The sequence below is a fragment of the Pollachius pollachius genome (genome assembly GCF_949987615.1).
Source record: "Pollachius pollachius genome assembly, chromosome: 13".
NCBI classification, from domain to species: domain Eukaryota; kingdom Metazoa; phylum Chordata; class Actinopteri; order Gadiformes; family Gadidae; genus Pollachius; species Pollachius pollachius.
Genome location: NC_136946.1, coordinates 8,873,957 through 8,893,268, shown reverse-complemented (window position 1 = coordinate 8,893,268; position 19,312 = coordinate 8,873,957). Strand labels below are relative to the sequence as shown.

Sequence of the window (19,312 nt, the reverse complement as noted above, 5' to 3'; positions counted from 1 at the left end):
GTTCCTAAAGGCTACAATGGGAAAAGAGAATGGCTTGCCAGGAAAAATTTGGTGTTTGGCAATACAAAGTCCTCCCTGTTATAGGACCGTCCTGAGCCTGACAAGCCCCCCAGCTGCCTGGAGGGACAGCCTCCTCCTGCTGCAGCACACACGCGCACACACGTGCACACACGCACACACACGTGCACACACACACACCCACACGTGCACACACGCACAACCCCACACGTACGTGTACAAGTTCACACACACGTACATGTACGCACGCACGCACGCACGCACGAACGCACGCACGCACGCACACACACACACGTACATGTACACAAAAACACATGCACGCACATGTACATGTTCACACACACACACACATTTTCAGTCACGCACACACCACACACACACACACGCACACACACACCTACATGTACACACACACGTACACGACCCACACACACATACCCGTTCAAGCACAGACATGCACACAAACACCTTCATGGAAGATCTGTCATGGCTGTGATGCTGAGGAGGACGATCTTCTACTGAAGGACAACTTGGGATAACCCTGCACTCTACACACACACACACACACACACACACACACACACACACACACACACACACACACACACACACACACACACACACACACACACACACACACACACACACACACACACAGCGCTATCCCAGGGGCTCAGCATTCCCCTAGCTCTCTACACAGTACTCTAAGCTCTCATGGCTGGTGTGTGTGTGTGTGTGTGTGTGTGTTTGTATGTTATATTCTGTATGCGTATGCAAACAGAGTTTTTCGGTTTCTGTGTGCGCGTGTCATTTGATCGTGCATATGCATGTTCTTTGCATGTGTTGGTGTGTGTGTGCGCATTTGTAGGTTGGTTAGAGGGGAGTGCTGTGAGGTATGGGGGGTGTGTAGGGGGGCTACATCACGGTACAAAAGCGTGGAGAGTGAGATCATTATTGGCTGGACCTGTTTCAGCTGGATCCCCCTGCGCTGACTGATTGACTGGAGCAGCCTGTGTGTGTGTGTGTGTGTGTGGTGTGTGTGAGTGTGAGCCTGTTTGTGTGTGTGCGTGTGTGTGGAAGGCAGCGTAGACATTCTCCAGAGTGGCTTGTGATTGAAAAAAAAAATGGAGTCTCTGTTCCTCCTTCTCCTTTTTCCACCTGGGTCCTTGTGTGGTTTTCAGGCTTTTTCCACGCTCTCTCTCTCTTGATCTCTCTCTCTCTCTCTCTCTCTCTCTCTCTCTCTCTTGCTCTCTCTCTCTCGCTCTCTCTCTCTCGCTCCTCTCTCTCTTTCCCGCTCTCACTCTCGGTCTCTCTCTCTCTCCATAATCTGGGGATGATCGTCATTCAGGGCCTGCTCTCCTCTGACCTACTGGAAAGTTATACATGAACGGGGGGGAAATTGTGTCTCGGAAATATCTTAAAGTAACTAGTAAAAAGGAAGAAAGACCCTTTCCCCATTCACGCCCCCCCCCCCCCCCCCCCCCCCCCCCCCCCCCCTCCCCCACACACACACACACACACACACACACACACACACACACACACACACACACACACACACACACACAGCCGTAAACATTTACACATACACACACAAACACAGCATTACATTGACACCCTTCTACATATAATGCTCGGTCTGCTCCTATAGTATCTGTGGGGGGGAGACAGAGTTGTAGAGAGAGAGAGAGGCAGAGGGACACACACAGGAAGAGGGAGACACGAGGCAGGAGAGGAAGAGAGACACGGAGAGAGAACGACACAGAGAGAGAGACATAAGGTAGGGGAGTGAGACATAAGGTAGGAGGGAGTGAGAAGACCTGGGGTGAAGCTAGGATAGATGGATGGAGGACTAGACAGTGTAGGGGTTGAGAGAGAGAGAGAGAGGAGAGAGAGAGAGCATGTGTCCCCTCCTCCTCCTTCTCCTCATTCACAGGCAATAATACACTCTGCAACCTGTTTATCAGCCCAGCGCACGTAGAGCTCACACTCTCTCCACCGACTCCTTCCTCACGGCCACTCAGACTCCCATTCATCTTTTTTCGCCCCGACCTCCACACAATCCCGACTAACCGCTCTCCCTCTCTCTCTCCCTCTCTCTCTCTCCCTCCCCTCTTTCTCTCTCTCTCTCTAACTCAACCCTTCTCTCTCACCGAATCACCCCTTCCCTCTCTCCTTCTCTCTCTCTCTCTCTCTCTCTCTCTCTCTCTCTCTCTCTCTCTCTCTAACTCAACCCTTCTCTCTCTCCGAATCACCCCTTCTCTCTCTCCGAATCACCCCTACCCTCTCTCCTTCTCTCTCTCTCTCTCTCTCTCTCTCTCTCTCTCTCTCTCTCTCTCTCTCCACCAGCTTCACCTCCGCCTGCGCTCTGTGTCGGTCATTCAGAAGCGCAGCACTCCATACCACCTGCAGCCAGGTAATACACACAGAACACGTAGGCTTTGCGTTCATTCATGTATTCGCGTGTGTGTAGTTTTGCGCGGTGAATGAACCTCGCAGATTTGTATTCTGACGGATTGTTTTGGTTCCCCCTGCCAGAGGACTGTGATTTCTATAGGGACGGTGATGTGCTGTGATGGTTATGCAGTCCGATTTGTTGTTGTTGTTGTTGTTGTTGAGGCTGCCGTCACGGTTACAACTGAGCTCGGTCGCCGAGTCGACGTGGTTGTTCTTTTGATTTAGAAATCCTGTTTTTCTGTTGACAGATGCACGGAAGCAGCTGCTGTTTGTTTACATGTATCCGTTCGGGAATGACGTAGTGTTGGTTTTATGCACGTCGGTGTGTGTGTGTGTATAACTCTTTTTTTTGGTTTTGTTTGTGCTTGTATTTATGGATTTGGGTGTGCAAGCATGAATGTCTGATGTGAGTGAGAGCATGTGACGGTGTGCGTGTGCATGTAATTGTGTGTGTGTGTGTGTGTGTGTGTGTTTCTCATGGATCCTAGTGCCATGGAGTGGGGGGGGCAGTGCAGTCTTGTCCATATGGGCCGCTCTCAAGCAGGGGTGAATGGGCTCCCTGTGAGTCCAGGGCTCCCGAGCATTTCCAAGAAACGTGCGTGAGCGTGCTCACATGAAAACAGTGAGTCCTAGGTCAAAGGGAAGCGGCATGCCCTAAGGACGTCTCCCCCTTTGTCCCCAGCAGGTCTCTCTCTCTCTCTCTCTCTCTCTCTCTCTCTCTCTCTCTCTCTCTCTCTCTCTCTCTCTCTCTCTCTCTCTCTCTCTCTCTCTCTCTCTCTCTCTCTCTCTCTCTGTCGTCCCGTGTAGAGAGCTTATGGCAAAGGATAACCTTTCTTTGAGATGTAATGAGTGTGTTAAAAAACAGTGTTTTAAAACATTGTCTGAAATAATCCTGGTTCTTTAAAAGGTAGGAATGAAAGCGTTTGTGGATGTTCTGTAAACTCTCTTTGTCATCTCCCGTTTTCCTTCCTTTTTCCATTTTGGCTGAATTCAGTAACAGATGCGTATCGCTGGAGTAGGAATCCAACACTCCCATTGATTTTTTTGTGTGATGTGTGTGTGTGTGTGTATTATTTTTTTCTTTTTCAAAAGCGCCAGAGCTTTGAGTGTGTGTGTGTGTTTTTTGTATTTTCTTGTATTTTTCCGCTCAGTATTTCCATCTCTGTCCTCTCTCCCTCCTTCTTACTCACTCTGTCGTTCCTCCTCCTCTAGGTCTCTCTCTCTCTCTCTCTCTCTCCCTCTCCCTCTCTCTCTCTCTCTCTCTCTCTCTCTCTCTCTCTCTCTCTTTATCTCTTGCTGTCTCTCTCTTTCTTTTTCTTATGCTCTCTCTCTCTCTCTCTCTCTCTCTCTCTCTCTCTCTCTCTCTCTCTCTCTCTCTCTCTCTCTCTCTCTCTCTCTCTCTCTCTCTCTAGGTCTAGGTCTCTCCCTCTGAAGTCAGTAAGGATGCTGGGAGATAAATTTAGCCCTCCAGCTCTCCTTCCATCTGCTACCGCATGGTTTAGGGCCGTTACCATAGGAACCACCGCTGGGTACCCATTAGTGTGAGTGCAGGAAATTCACACAAAAACATTTTTTTTAGCCATTTATACAATAAGCCTTTTCTCTCTCTAGTTCCATGTTATGCTAATATATTATTGATATTTGGGGCCCTTCATTTGCATCTATGCTTTATATGCATTTTTTGGTTAAGCCAACCACAAGCATATGTAAACGATCTTGAATAACTCCTGGGTGGCTAGAATGCATGGAATATCAGATTCCCGCCCTGATTATCAGTTTTTTCATTAAAACATTTTATTTTACAGGAAAACAAATCCCTGACTTTTCAAACTGAAATATAGCACCTGCATATGGCTCATGTTGTAGATGACAGTGAAATTCCCACAGGTGCCAAAACAGTCAGATGTCAAGCTAGGTGTGAAGCTACAGGCTTGATGGAGAGACATTAACATCCCCCTCCCCGAAAAGTTAATTTGCACATCACAAGAGTGGCGTTCGTTAACAGCGCCTCGCCAAAGTGTTGCTCGTGCTTCAGAGTGTAAATTAGCAGATGGATGTGCTCAGAAGAAAATAGATAATGCCTGCTAAGTACTTTTGCATGTAGTACTTATTTGCATTCATTTATTAAGAGTCCCCATCTTAAAGCGGTGCACACTTGGATCTTAATAAGTCTGCTGTAAAGCCTTCATTTGTGTAGTTTTTACCTGACAAACTGCTACTTATTTAATTTCATCCATCTTGTATAATTCTGCAGTGTAATTACCTTCATACTCCATCAACTTTGGCTTCAAATGTCTGGACTTATTTAATCAACATTTATTAAAGTCATTTTCTATCATTATTTATTTATTATAATTATAGCGTTCTAATTAAATTGTTCTGCTGGTTGCCAGGGACATTGCCTGGTAATTCAATCCCAATATACTACCGTCCTGGATTATGCAACCAAAACGCTTTGCATAAAGGAGTTCTATGAACACATTACAGAAGGTCAACATGTTGAAGCAAACTCTCACACATTTATTCAGCTTCTTCAACAAGGGGTGTGGTGGTTGTTGTATCTGAAGAAATCAGAGTTCAACACTGTCCACACAGCCATGTAAGCTGCCCGGAAATTGAAGCCCATTTATGTACATAACCTTTCTCCACTTTAGTACCACAGAATAAGCACAATCCCATGTTTTCCTTACTTGTTTGTGTTGCGAAAACACCGATCCTAACCAAGGCGGTGTCCAGGGAATGTAGTTAATACAGTCAGACGTACACCGTCCTCTACCAGGAGGACGTTGCGTGGGATGACTCATCAACCGCTACATTGTGTTCACATGAAAAAGCACTTAGTGCTGATATGGCGGTAAGCACTGAGTCACATTAGGACACTTCTTTAGCTACCTTTGCGGTAGCAGGGCAGTCCCCTTCGCTCTCTCTCTCCTCCCTCACTCTCCAGGATATGTTAACCATTTTTGGAAGGGATAAAGTTAGCAGAAATTCTCCATTCACTTTAAAAGGAGGTATGTTTAGTTTAGGTTTTATTTTTAGTTTATGAGTGTGATCTCGAATAAAAAAACATTTTAAGACATTGGCTTTTGTCTGAGATATTCATGGTTCATAAAAAAAGGAATTGAAAACGTGTTACTTGTACATGTGTATTTATATAGTGTGTGTGTGTGCATGTGTGCGTGTTCACGTACAGACCCCTGCTACGTGTCAAACATTTCCACCATTAATGAGCTACCTCTGCTGCCACAGTCCCTTAGTTAATCCCAGTGCAATTAATTGCGCAAAGCAATCTGGCAAGCCTCAAGTGAAGGCTCGACATCATTAGAAAAAGCTCTCTGACAACAACACGGATCAAAATGAGGACGATCAAGACGTGCGAGTCGTGTGAAAATGCTTCTTCTCCTTTTGTTTGTTCTTCCCGCAATGAATGACATAACTCCCTAACCCGATCAGATGGTGTACGTCTACCGGCATTTGCTGAGTAAACATCTGGAACAACCTTGTTTCTGACTAATTTTGACGTTGGTTTCTGTTGAGCCGATGACTATGGGCCAACGCAAAAACACACAATCATTGAGCAGTCCAGGTTGAAAAGTCATTGCTGGATGCAAGGGAGTTCCACTAGGAGCAAATTATGCCCAATGGCTTTCAGATGAGAACGGTATGGCTAATTAGAAAAAACACTGAATGAAGGAATAGTGTTGCTTATGCTCAAGAGGTTATCTATAGTTGTTGGCGAAATTAGCGTCTTTTTTTAATCAGTTGAATCCATTAACATGATATTCCTTTTTTACAGATGCCATCATTGGGGTAAAAGACTCCTCTAGGCTCGGAGACGATGTGGCGACCTGATTGGCTGAGTGCGACATGACGGGACGCTCCGGGGCAGACAACCAAAGGACTTTCACACACATGAAGAATCACAGTTGCCTTGATCCACGCCCTCCCTTTCCTTGTTGACTGTTGATGTCATTCCACCGTCCAGCAATACACACAAAAACCAGACCGAAGTGAATGCGACCGCACACGTCATCCGGTTCATGAATCGGCCTGAACTCTGTCGACCGGCGCAGGCGGACGCGGATCGCGTGTCTACCTGAGGCTGCCCTCACATTTTATGGAGGGCTCGCATAGTGGCCTGACGACTGGGGAGCTGCCCGGAGGTCAGGGACATCCGTCTCATCCCGAGTCTCCTCAGGGAGACTCCCAGCCCAAGTCCCCAGCCCCGCGGCGGCCACGGCAGCAGCAGGCTCCGCCCCCTCAGAAGCCCCATGTCGCCCCCCGCCCGACCAAACAGCCACGGAGAACGCATCCTCAGCGCAAGCGTCTCAAACACCAGCAGCGGAGTGTCGAGTCGGACGCCATGACGGAAGGTAGCCATGTCGAAGAGGCGACGACGCCGACAAAGACAACGACAACAACAGCAGCAGCAGCGGTAGCGGCAGCAGAAACAACAACAGCAACTAAAATAACAACAAAGGTGACCAGGGTTCCCGGTCCGTCATCGGGAGTCCTGGTGTGCTCTGCCACCGGTTCCGTCCCGGCTGACCAGGAGACACCGGAGGGAGCGCCAAAACTCAAACGGGAGCGCAAGCCTCCTAGGCCCGGCAAGTACGTCTGCAGCTACTGCGGACGGGCGTGCGCCAAGCCCAGCGTCCTGCAGAAGCACATCCGCTCCCACACCGGGGAGCGGCCGTACCCCTGCGCCCCCTGCGGCTTCTCCTTCAAGACCAAGAGCAACCTGTACAAGCACCGCAAGTCCCACACACACCGGGTGAAGGCCGGCCTGGCCTTCCCCGAGCCACGGTCTCTGGAGGAGCAGGGGACGGAGTCGGAGGATGAGGCCAAGCAGTGTCCCTCATCCGCTGCCGGTATGGAACGCCAGAGCAGCACAGCCTCCACCAAGGGCCACGAAAGCGACGAGACTAAAGATTCGTCCGGAGGGATGGACGACTCTTTTGCGGTGAAGAAGAGACTGGCCATGCGTCTCAGCAGGGGGAAACGCGGCCCCCTGGACTCCTCTGAGGACCGGTTGTCGTCCTCCCTCTTGGGCAGCAGAGGCAGTACAGAGTCAGGCTATTTCTCCCGCTCTGAGAGCACGGAGCAGACCCAGGACAGCCCCCCAAACACAAGTGCCAAAAGCTACGCCGAAATCATCCTCGGTAAATACGGACGTCTGGGACACCTGCAGAGGATGTCTCGTCAGCAAAACCAGCAGCTGTCAGGCGAAGAGGAGAAAAACATCCCGTTTACAGTGCCCAAGAAACAGGTCATTGACCACATCACCAAGCTCATTACCATCAACGAAGCTGTGGTGGACACTAGTAAGATTGACAGTGTGAAACCCAGGAGATTCTCCCTCTCCAGAAAGGCTAGCTCAGAGTCCCAAAAAAGTGTAAATATTAAAGAGCCTATCATGGATATCCCTAAGAGTGAGGAACCTAGCTATAAGAATAGTGGCTCCATTACTATGGGTGTTCCTTGTGAAAGATTTCAGCATCAGTCTCAAAAAATAGATCCACCGGCTCCCCATACAACACCAGCTCCTCTGTTACGGAGTCAGTCCATGCCATTCACCACAAGTTCTTTAGATGCCTCCAGCAACAGCCCCCCAAGGTTTTGCCAAAGTCAATCCTTTGAACAACGGACACCTTCTCAACTCCAAACGTCCCGTCGCTTTGGGATGCTACGACGGCAGCCGGCTATTGAAATACCACTTAGTGCTGAACTTCCAAAAGAGGACCATTGCAGTTTTCACACATTTCACCCAGAAAACTTGAAAACCACGGTGCCTGACCACACGCCGACGCGACTGCAACCCTACAAGTCTGAGGCCTGTGGCACTGAGTGCAAAACCTGGGAAGGTTATAAACCCCACAAGCAAGGTGTTGGTTCAGCACAAAACTACGGAAACGTCAGCGTGTCGTTTGCTAACCAAAAGGACCACCCCAAGGTCATCATCCACTCGGTTCGACCGGGTGTGCAGGCCATGCGTAAAAGGCGCAAAGAAGAAAGCCTGGAATCCGACGACCCTTCCTCCCTGGTCGCGTGTCCCTCCCCCTCCCATGCGATCTCAGCACCTCCTCAATGCAGAGAGGAAAGCGCTGGAGCTCACGAAGACACCCGGAGACCCAAACCGCACACCCTCTCGGTGATCCAACACACGAGTTCCTTTGAAAAACAGGACCAGTCGTGCACGGAGAACACACGCAAAGAACCGCCAAACACATCCCCGACACGTCAGGACCATCTCACGGCGCTTCAGAAGCCCCCCCACAAGCAACACCCGCCCGACCCGACGCCCCGAAACCTAGTCCACCCACAAAACGTCCGGGTTCCTGAAATACTGGTGACGGAGGATTCGAATATGGACACCCAGTCATCTTTCAGGACCACGCCCTCGTCGAAGCAGCCCGAGAAACCGGAGGAGTTCCAGTGGCCTCAGAGAAGCCCCACCCTGGCCCAGCTCCCCATCGAGAAGCTCCCGCCCAAGAAGAAGCGCTTACGCCTGGCCGAACTCGCCCAGTCCTCGGGGGAGTCCAGCTTCGACTCCGGCTCTCTCCCGCCACGTAGCCCCAGCCAGGACAGCAGTGCGTCCTACGCGTCCAGCCGCTCGGCGTCCTTCGAGGAGTCGGGCCGGCTCGACCTGGAGGTAAGCTCCTCTGCCACGCCACTGAGGAGGTCCAGGGCCTCCCACACGCTGACCGTCCCCGGGGTGCACCCGCACCGGGAGATGAGGCGGTCGGCCTCGGAGCAGGCCCCCCACGACGCCCAGCAGGGCGCCCTGATGTACGAGAACCGCAGCAAGTCCTTCGACTACAGCTGCCTGTCCCCCGAGCGCTCGGCCGTGGGCTGGAGAGAGAGGAGGAAGTGCCTCCTCCTCAAACACAGTGCCGTCAGAGATCCAGAGGAGGAGGTGGAGGAGAAGGGCGCTGGTAGGGATGTGACAACGCCGTCCGCCCGTCTGCTCTCAGCCCTTGTCAGCGGCACCACATCGTCATCCGACGGGAACTCGAGTGCTGCGAATCGCGGCGCCTTAGAGGTCGCGTCTCCTTTATCAGACGACAGGGTGTCGGGTACACCGGCCCGAGAGCTCTTCTCTCAGTGGAAACTCAGCCAGAATATTCAGCTGACAGGCAGGAGTGATCTCACTCCGTTTGACGGCCCCGCCGGTGAAGGGAACTCCTCCGTCCAGGCGGGGCCTCCCCCGGGCCTCCCCCCTCGATGCATCCAGCACTACCCGGGAACACAGGGTCTCTCCGGGGCAGCGCGGGCTCACTACCTACCCATGTCCACGGGGCTGAAGCTCGAGATCCCCCCGCACACCAACAGGGAGTACTACAGGGTCCAAGCAAGTCCCCTCCCGACTCCCATCCCTTCTCCTCCAAACATAACCATAAACCCTGAATTGTTAAGACCCCTCCAATCCCAGGCGGTCGCGGTGCGTCTTCAAGCGGACACCTTCCTCCCGGCGTGCGCCATATACACCACGCAGTCTCAGGCCGCCCCCCCGGGGTCCCCCCTCCGGCCCACCAGCATCGTCTCGTACATCGCCAGCGCCTCGACCTCGACGCCCCGTGGCCGCGGCAGCGCAAGTCCGGAGGCTTCGGATTGGTCCGAGGACCTGCTGAGGCCTCCGGGCACGGGAGGCAGCAAACGGATGCTGTCGCCTTCGAACAGCATCGAGTTCAGCCCCGAGTGCCAGCAGCAGCAGAAACGAGTGAAGGAGGAGCAGCAGCAGGAGGAGGAGGAGGAGGAGGAGGAGGAGGAGGAGGAGGAAAGGGGAGACAGGGACAAGGCGTTGGTCGACGCGGGAGGTCGAAGCGAGGAGGGCGACAACCGGCAGCGGCCCGGGGCGCGTTCAACCGCCAAACCAATCGGCGCGTCCTGCCTGAGGCTGGAGTCCGGCACCAGCAACAGCTGGTGCTACCTCAACTACATGAAGCCCAACCCGTTTGCGCTGGACGAGAGCAGGCCCTCTGTGTACTCCACCTGGTCCACCGGCAGCTACAACCCCAACCCCCCCGGGATGTCCAGCAGGACGGCTCTGTCGCTGCTGCAGTGCAAGCAGAGCCTGGGCCCCACCATCTACACCACCTCCCCCATGGGCCTCATCAGCGCGGAGCCCATCCGGGCGGAGGACCACCAGAGGCCCGTCGCCACTGAGGTAAAGACACACACATTACCCGGTCACTGCAGCACATCAAACAGAGGGACGGGTGGATTACAAATAGAAGGCAAGGTAATGCAAATTAAAGGTGACACATTATGCCACCAGGTGTGAGTTTGATTAGCCGTTACAAGCCGTTTTGAAAATCGGACTCTTCTGACATCGCGTGTCCACCTATTACGACCGATGGATGAGCAATGTTTGCTACAGTCCACTGGGTAGGCTTGAAGACGCAGTCTTTCAAAAGGGCTCGTAACGGCTAATCACACTCACACCTGGTGGTATAATAGGTCACCTTTAACATTGACTTGATAATTATGCATAGATATAACGCCCTAACTCTTTCTGTTGCATTCTGTGTCCTGATCGTCTCAATTCAACGACAAGCGAAAAAAAAACGAAAAAGCTGAAAAAAAACGAAACACTTTCTCTAAGGCATAAAATTGAATGGGAATTCCCCCCCCCCCCCACCCCACATTCCTGTGTCCCTTGGGCCCATGCCAGAGGAGACTGGGTGAGTTTGCCTTGTCTGTTTGCCTGCAGGTCAGCAGCAGCTTGTCATGCGACAGAGAGCACGCCAGCACCAGGGAGGAGGCCTTGTCAGCAGAAGACAGACGCTCAAATAAAGGAGATGAAGAGGAGAGGGAGGAGGAGGAGGAGGAGGAGGGACCAAACCAGGCCGCTAAATATAGACACCCACCCCAGCCATGGACCTGTGGAGAAGGGTAAGAATGTACACCTTTTTATCATTCAGTACTGTGTGCTGTATGTGTGAGTGTTTGTGTGTGTGTGTGTGTGTGTGTGTGTGTGTGTGTGTGCGCTTGTGTGAGTGTGTGTGCCACCAACGTGTTCTATCCAAACTGGATAAATCCCATGATTGAGAAGCAGGAACTGGGAGTGAACCAGTTGATTCCCCCGCTTGGAATACAGAAATGATGGCGGACAAAACAAGAACGAAGCGAACTAAAATAAACATGAGACAGCACTTGTTTTACTGTTGTGAGTGTCCTACGCCTCAGTAGCAGTCTAAACCTGTGATATAACTGTCGCTGAAAACAGTCCAAATGTATGGATTGCTGGAATCGATCGCAGCGGGAAAAAAACAATCAACAAGCACTTCAGAGGCGTGTCCCAGAGTGTCACATGATGAAAACCCTCCGGCCGCCCTCCAACCAAGAGCCCATCTATTCAGGCGCTGGGGACCCTATCGATGAGCTTTACTTTTCCCTCACCGCGAGGAGCTGCACACAAGCGGATGTTCACAAAGCTAATAGACCTAGCATTGTGTGTTAGCTTTCAGATGAGCAGGCCGCTGGAGTGTTTAAAGCGGAGGACATTTTGTGGCCGGGGAGGGATACAACAGTGAAGGCCCACAGAACAGTAGTGTCCTGAGTTCACCTCCCGACGTTATGTCATCGAGGGAAAACGGTGCAAAACGATCATTCGATCATCCTGCTCTATAAGCTTTAATCCCGTATCGTGTTGTGGGACATGCTCACATTGCAAAATTCAGAACCTAGATTAGGTCTAGGCTTTGGACAGCAGAGTGTGGTTCAGCCTGAACCAGAGGGAATCAGGAATTTGTCCAGACAGCGATCATCATTTTGATCTCAGCCTCCACCATCTGACCTATGGGGCCTTTAGCTCACGATGCATAAGAGAAACAGCAAGAACGAGGGACGTGATTTAAGGGCAGAGGGGTAGCATCTGTGTGGGTCGTGTGTGTGTGTCTGGGGGGGGCTGAGTCATTTGGTTGACACACGACACAGCTTTCCCAAAAGAGCGAGTCATGCTCGTCTCTCCCCTGACTCTCCCTCCTGGCTCTCCATCTCCCCCGAGTCTCAGCCGGAGTCTCTCACCGGGGGGGGGGGGGGGGGAACAACAAGACATGGCAGCAGTGTGTATGTGTGTATGTGTGTTTGTGTGTGTGCGTGTGCGTGTGTTTTTGCCCATGTTCCAATACTCCCCACCCCTACACACACCCTGGGATGGCCGGTCCACTCCCTCTACAGTGCAGCCGTCTCCCCGTCCCGGTGACATCGCCCAGGCAACAGTGCGGGCTGCCCCCAACAGATCGATGTGCCGCGATACGCGGCCCGCAGACGCCCCGGGTCTGGTTACAGGGGGATTGATCGTGACGGCCCCCTCCCCCCACAATGATGAGTAAGGCGGGGATAGATTATAGCGCCGGTTACAGACAAGGATCGTACTGATACTCTGTGGTTGTTGTTGCTGTGTTGTCTTTCGCAGATCCAGGCAGCAGTCTGGCATGGTGTACGATCGCGGTGGGCAGGGTGAGTGTGAGGAGCACAAGGGGGAAGCCCCAACACGATGTGTGTACACACACACACAGACACATGCACACAAACACACGTACACGCACACACATACACATTCACATGTACACACACAGACCGCCCAAGTGCAGTTCTAAAGCAATCAACACATGTATATTTCACATGTATATTTCAATGAGCACGTCTATGTATGCATGTATGACGTGTATGTATGTATCTTTTCAGCAAAGAGAGGACTGTTGGCTGCCATTGTGGGAGCAATCATGTGAATAGTGTTTTTAAAAGCGTGTTGGTTTGTCGTTGGCAGGAAACCTGACGCAACACACGAAGGTTCCCGGGAAGACGCATTACAACGAGGCCCCTCCCCCACACCACAAGGATGAAGGTAGCGTGTTTTGTTGAGAGTGAGAGTGTGTAATGGCTGTCTGTATATTTATATATATATGTGTGTCTCTTTGTCTGTCTGTCTGTCTGTCTGTTTGTATGTCTCCTTGTCTTTCTGCTGTTTCTGTGTGTGTGTGGGTGTGAGTCTGTTTGTGCGTGTCTCAGACAGTGGGATTGTAGTTTACTGAAACTGAAAGTGTAATCCACAAAAAATGTATAGGAAAAGCGACAGTTAAAGTGAAGTTAAAACTAAAACTGAGTTTAGAGAAAAAACTCAAACAAATGGAAACAGAAACACGACTTTAAAACTGAATAGAAATATTATACAAATGGAAAGTCTATTTCATCCGTTTTAATTTTCTTGATCCTAAATCCTTAATCCTAATTCCCAACTGATTTATTTGCATTAGATGACGAAGGAATGTGAAATCTTCACCCAGATTTGAGCTCATCTGCCATCAGACTTTAGATATATATTTAGATATGAATCTAAAGTGTGATATGGGAGACTACCTCGGAATAAAACAGAAGGTCCTGCAGGGCTGAATTCTAATCCGCTATGATAGTCAATCATTTGTTTGTTGTTTCATTTATTTCAGTTTGAAATGTTTGCCTAGGACTAGGAGTTTGAAATGTTATCAAAGGACTGAGGTAGCGTTTAATTGCTGTTATCTCTTCTAGCTTTGTTCATTAAGCTTTGTTAATACTGAAGGCTGCCACTTTAAATTCCCCTTGCAGCTGTTTGTATCAGTAAGTACGTTGTAATATCCAGTAATGCACAACCCAACTTTTTTTCGCCCTAGTTATTATTCCGAGAAAGTATTCATAAAATCTGATTGTGTTCGGGCGCCCCGGTGTCTCCCCGGGTAGAGCAGGTACCATTAGGGCTCGGGTTCGATTCCAGCCCCGCAGTCATTGGCTGGCTGTCCTCCCCTATCTCACTCCAGTGTCTTCCTGTCTAACTCTCACTGTATCTGTCATGAATAAAAATAAAACCATTTAAAATGAAAAAAATAAACAAAAAAATAACTAAAAACAAAAGATTGTTCTCCTCTTCGTGTTTTGGATCAGCTCGACTTCTTCTTCTGTCCTCCTATAAACCGTAGGCGTCTTTGACGGCGCGCCCTTTGACCACGTCGATGAGGAGCCCCCGGCAGAGTTCCCCCCGCCCCCCCCACAGGAGCGGAGCGGCACGTCCGACATCAACAACAACAACGAGGAGGACGACCCCCACGAGGACGCAGGGGTCAAAGGCCGCCGCAGGGCCCCACCGGCCTCTCCCACCAATCAGAACGCGGGAGAGCCCGGGGGCGGGGCCGGCGGGTCGCCCCCACGGACCCCCTCGGCCGGTTCCAGGCGGGCCCTGTTCGCCCGTCGGCAGCTCTCCCTGAGGACCACCCCGCCGCGGACCTCCAGCCCGTCTCCTGACCGCCAACCGGCGACGGTGGCCCCGGCGTCAGGGGCCCCGGCGTCAGGGGCCCTGGCTTGCACCCGGTCATCTCCCGGTCTCCCCCGTCCCCGTTCCCCGCCCACCGTCTCCCCCGGCTCCTCCCCCGGCCTTCAGATCCACCCGTCCCCGGTCGGGGGGGCTTTGCCCTGCGGCGTTCAGAGCCTGAGTTCTGCTTCCAAGGCGGGTAGCTCTGCTCCGACCCCACCTCCCCCGAGACTGGGAGGCGCCGCGGGGATTGGAACCAACACACAGGTGGGTGGCTTACAGCGCCGCACTCAGGGAATACACGGGGCCACGGCGGGCACGCCTACTGCAAAATCAGGGTGTTTGTTGTTTTTATTTTATTTTATTTCATTCCTTTTGTACACATGACACGCAATTTACTAAATGTAATTTTGTATTCGCCGATTGCGTGACTGGATGGCTCGGCTCCCTGGGTTTAAGTAAGTGTGTGTGGCACAGTTACATCCCGACGGGTCAACATTGGAAACAAATATAGATAGGCTAACACCTGAGGTCTTTTTAGGAACATCCTTTTAGGGGAGAGAGAACAGCCACTATATTCTTTTAAACTGTTCAAATCCAGGCCACCCTCCAAAACCTTAAAATAATCCCAGAGACATCCCAAATAGGTGCGAACGTGTTGTTTTAGTTCTGGGCAGTGGTGATAAAATGTTGTCCCGGCCTATCATTAACAACCAAGAAACCGCGACTCCAAAAGTAGCCTCTGGGAACATCTCAGTGGACTCTAATAAAGGGAATACACAACGGCTTCAGCACCTATAGAGGCCCTGTTGTGACTGCAGCAAGTGTGAAACCCTGAAAGCAGAATCAACAGCATAACATGCCCACTTTAGAGCGCAACGTGTTGCCTTATTTGTGTGTCGATCCTTGAAAAGAACAACCTAACTTTGTATTAGTTGTAGTAAACATAAGCATGTTGTGTTCTTGATGTATTTATAGAAGGCGCCGCGGGCTCCGTTCCAGAAGCCCCCCCTCCCACTGACCGCTCCCCTTCGTCCCCTTCTCCCCCAGGCCGCTCGGACCCTCCCCTGCCTCCGCCCGGACCCGCTGCCCCCGCCTCCGCGCTCGGCCCCGGGGCTCCTGAGCCACCTGCCCCTCCACTCCCAGCAGCCGGCCGACGGGGCCCCCCCCGGCCTGACCATCGCCATCGGGGGGATCCACATGATCCAGCCTAGACGCGCCCCTCCGTACCGCCCCGCATGTGACCCCGGCGGCGGGGGCCCGTCCCCCCTGAGAGGGCTGGAGCAGGAGGAGGAGCAAGAAGAGGAGGCGGGCCCAAGCCCCTCGCCCGGCGACGCGCTGCCCTGCGGCAAAGCGCGAGGGACGTGCGCGGGGGCCCGGATCCAGGGAGGAAGGAAACCGCCGCAGCCGTGGCGCGACCCCGAGGCGGGCCCCTTGACCCGCGGGGTTGTGAGACACGTGGCCAAGAGGCGTGTCCCCCCAGAGACCAAGCAGGAAGACCAGCCAACGCCCGCTGGCGAGACGCAGCTCTGATGCAGGCGGGAGAGGGGGGAGGGGCCTTTTAAAAGGGGCGGGGCAAAAGAGACAGAAAGGGAGACTAGAGACGCAGTCGTTCATTGGCTGTCCAGCTTAGAGTCGGAGGAAGAAGAGAAAGAGCACTTATGTACAGCTTTGGAATGATGCGATGATGTTATTATATGAATTATATATCTATCTATATATATGAATATATATATATATATATAGACACTATGTTAAATATGCAGTATGTTTTGTAAATCTTTTTTTTATCCTCTTGATGTCATTGGTGTTAATTTATTGACGTGCTATTATGCAATCTTGTACTTTGAACAGAAGCAGCTGGAGAAACGATAAGACAGTTCAGTTTTGTGTTGGCCTTTTTTCCGCCCTAGTTAGCCCACTTTTCGACAGCTATAATATACAGTTGCTGTGTTAAAGTACTGTACGAGCGAGAGTTATATGGAAAGGTACTGCAAATATTTATTCACATGGACCAGTATTTTTAAAGTGCAATTCCTGTAAAGATTGTGTTTTTTTCTAAAGTCATTCTACGTGTTTGTGTTATTTTTATTTAACTTTATTTTTTTTTTATCTAATCTATTTGTTCTTATGTTTGTCTTTGTTTTTTTTTTCCAAAGCACAGGATCTAATCATCTCCTTTAAACGCTTTATGAAATGAAGATCTCTGATGAATATACTCCTAGGGTGCACTGACACATAAGTCGTTGTCAAAGAGGACACTTGCTTTATATACGCAGTAGCTGTTTTTTCTACAGACACGTGTATTTTTTGTGTTGTTGCTTTTATAAATGATACAATCACCCTAATTGTCATGTTCATGTTTGCCATTAAACTTTTCATTTTTACAGATTTATAATAAAACTGTCATTTTCATTGATTTGTGCTTCCATTTATGGCTCAGCCTTTGAGAACAACAATAGAATGCAATTTATTGGGGGGGGATGAACCTCAATCCCCTTGCAGTGTAGTGGATTAGATCACCAGGCGGTCAGGGGGCCATGTTGGTTCTCGAGGCAGGCTAGGGATTTTTTGTTAGTGTAGCCTATCATGTGATAAATAGCTCCACCCTGTGGTCGTATAAGAGCATAGATATGTGTATAAACTGTCCAAATATAGATGGGCTTGTCTATTGATACTCTTTTTTTGTGGGAGGAAATGATATATAGAACATGTGTCTTCCGATGTGATAAGTCATAAAATGATTTCAAGAAGAAAAGCTTTCTTTGATTCCTCCTTAGACTTGTGTCGTGTGCTACCGCTAGATGGCAGTATTGTGCAAATATTATTGAAACTTAGTTTGTACATTACGTCATCTACACCAGACAGCGGGCTCAGAGGTCCATGGCTGAGACCCATGTCAGGTGGATACCAAGTGTTTTGGCATCCTCGTAGACTGTTTAACTCGAAAATACCACCATACCAGTCTAAAAAAAGTCTCCATCTGTAACTGTAGGCACACAGAGAGAGTAGATCATGTCCATATTGTTTGAACATGATCATTTATGGGCACACATTGTTGGACTTTGAAGTGGGCAGATTGAAATGGGTTTGTTACTATGGCAGCCCAAACAGATACCGGTGTGGGTGTAGTAGCGAGCGGGGGTGACGAGCAGGGAGCAGGGGGGCGTTATCCGTCTCTTCCAAACGCCTAGAAACCTCTCTTCCTGTTGCCTGTAATCAATGTTTGACGGATTGGATATCAGAGCATTCCTCTACGCAGGGGACAGCTATGGTGTTATTCATGTTGTAGTTATTTGTTTTGCCACATTCCTGACTGGTTGGGTGTCTAACGGTGAGGGATAGTGTCAAGTTACACTTCAATGAGCATGTGCAAATTGAATCCCCTTTCCATATATGGGCACTTAACGCTGTCAATTTGACCCATGTCACAATTTATCCCAGTAGTAACTGCCATCAAAGAAAAAATGTTGATAGTGTCCCTTAAATAGTGGCAGGCAGTTGTTACAAACTATAAAGAGAGTTAAATTTCTTAACAAATGGTTGTTCACGGAGGACCTTCAGAAGTGTAAACATAAATTGTACGTACACACAATTCCTCATTATGAATCATGTCATGAATTTATTTATATATATATTTCCATTTTAGTAAAAGAGAAACAAAAAACCTTCGATTTAGAATATTTAGATGTTGAAGTTCTTTTTGCTCCTTCAGCGTAGTGCTCAAACTCAAAAGATGTGTGCACTTGTGAATGTCATGAAATGAAACCAGAGCCTGAAGGTCATAAGGGCCACTATTTCCCATGCTTCACTTCTTGAGAAAAGTCATAAGAACGCTAGCAAACGTCTGCCCCTGCCTTCCTCCAAATGTTAATCAGATACACCCCACATCAACCGCTCCGCTCAACCACCTCAGCTGGACGTCTGGTACCGCCATCACTAAGAGCAATGTTCTCACATATCGTATGTGTACATCCTCACACTTAAAAATAGTACTTAGCATTGTGTAGCACATTATCCAAGCTAGCTTTGTTGCATATGGGGAATGGGTTAACCTAACGATTGTTAGTGCTTGGCACTCGGTTCTATGAATATCCTTACTGTACCAATGTCAATATATTTTTTCTCTTCTTCTGGCAAATGTATTATTGTAAATGTGCGATATAATGAAGCCTGTGGGTTGATTTTGTGTAGTTTTCCGAGATGGGGTTTACCACAACAGTCTATGCAGGGGGACGGACGGACATATCCTACACATGTTATCCCATAGGTCAACACACGTTTCCTTTTTTGTAAGGGAAGCATTGTTTCAAAGATCACTAGGGTATTGTGTCTGCTTGTATCTACGTCTGCATACCAGGGAATGCCTCCACACACACACACACACACACACACACACACACACACACACACACACACACACCCACACACACACACACACACACCCAAACACATTCCTTCCCCATACTTTCTGCCATCCGGAAGAGGAACTGGATAAAGGGCACATTTTTCACGGCCGTGGCTGTTGCCTCACCATCTTCTGACGCTGTC

At 50.2% G+C, this 19,312-nt stretch overlaps 1 protein-coding gene across 1 annotated transcript; it reads left to right on the top strand.

Moving 5' to 3' along the window:
- Positions 1-6,592: 6,592 nt before the first annotated feature.
- On the top strand, positions 6,593-16,294 carry hivep3a (HIVEP zinc finger 3a; the record flags this gene model as incomplete). The annotated part of the gene is made up of 6 exons (XM_079749362.1): positions 6,593-10,642; positions 11,150-11,244; positions 12,896-12,939; positions 13,250-13,327; positions 14,433-15,028; positions 15,812-16,294. 6 exons carry the CDS (start codon positions 6,593-6,595, stop codon positions 16,292-16,294), a joined length of 5,346 nt encoding a protein of 1,781 aa, XP_079605488.1.
- Positions 16,295-19,312: the final 3,018 nt, after the last annotated feature.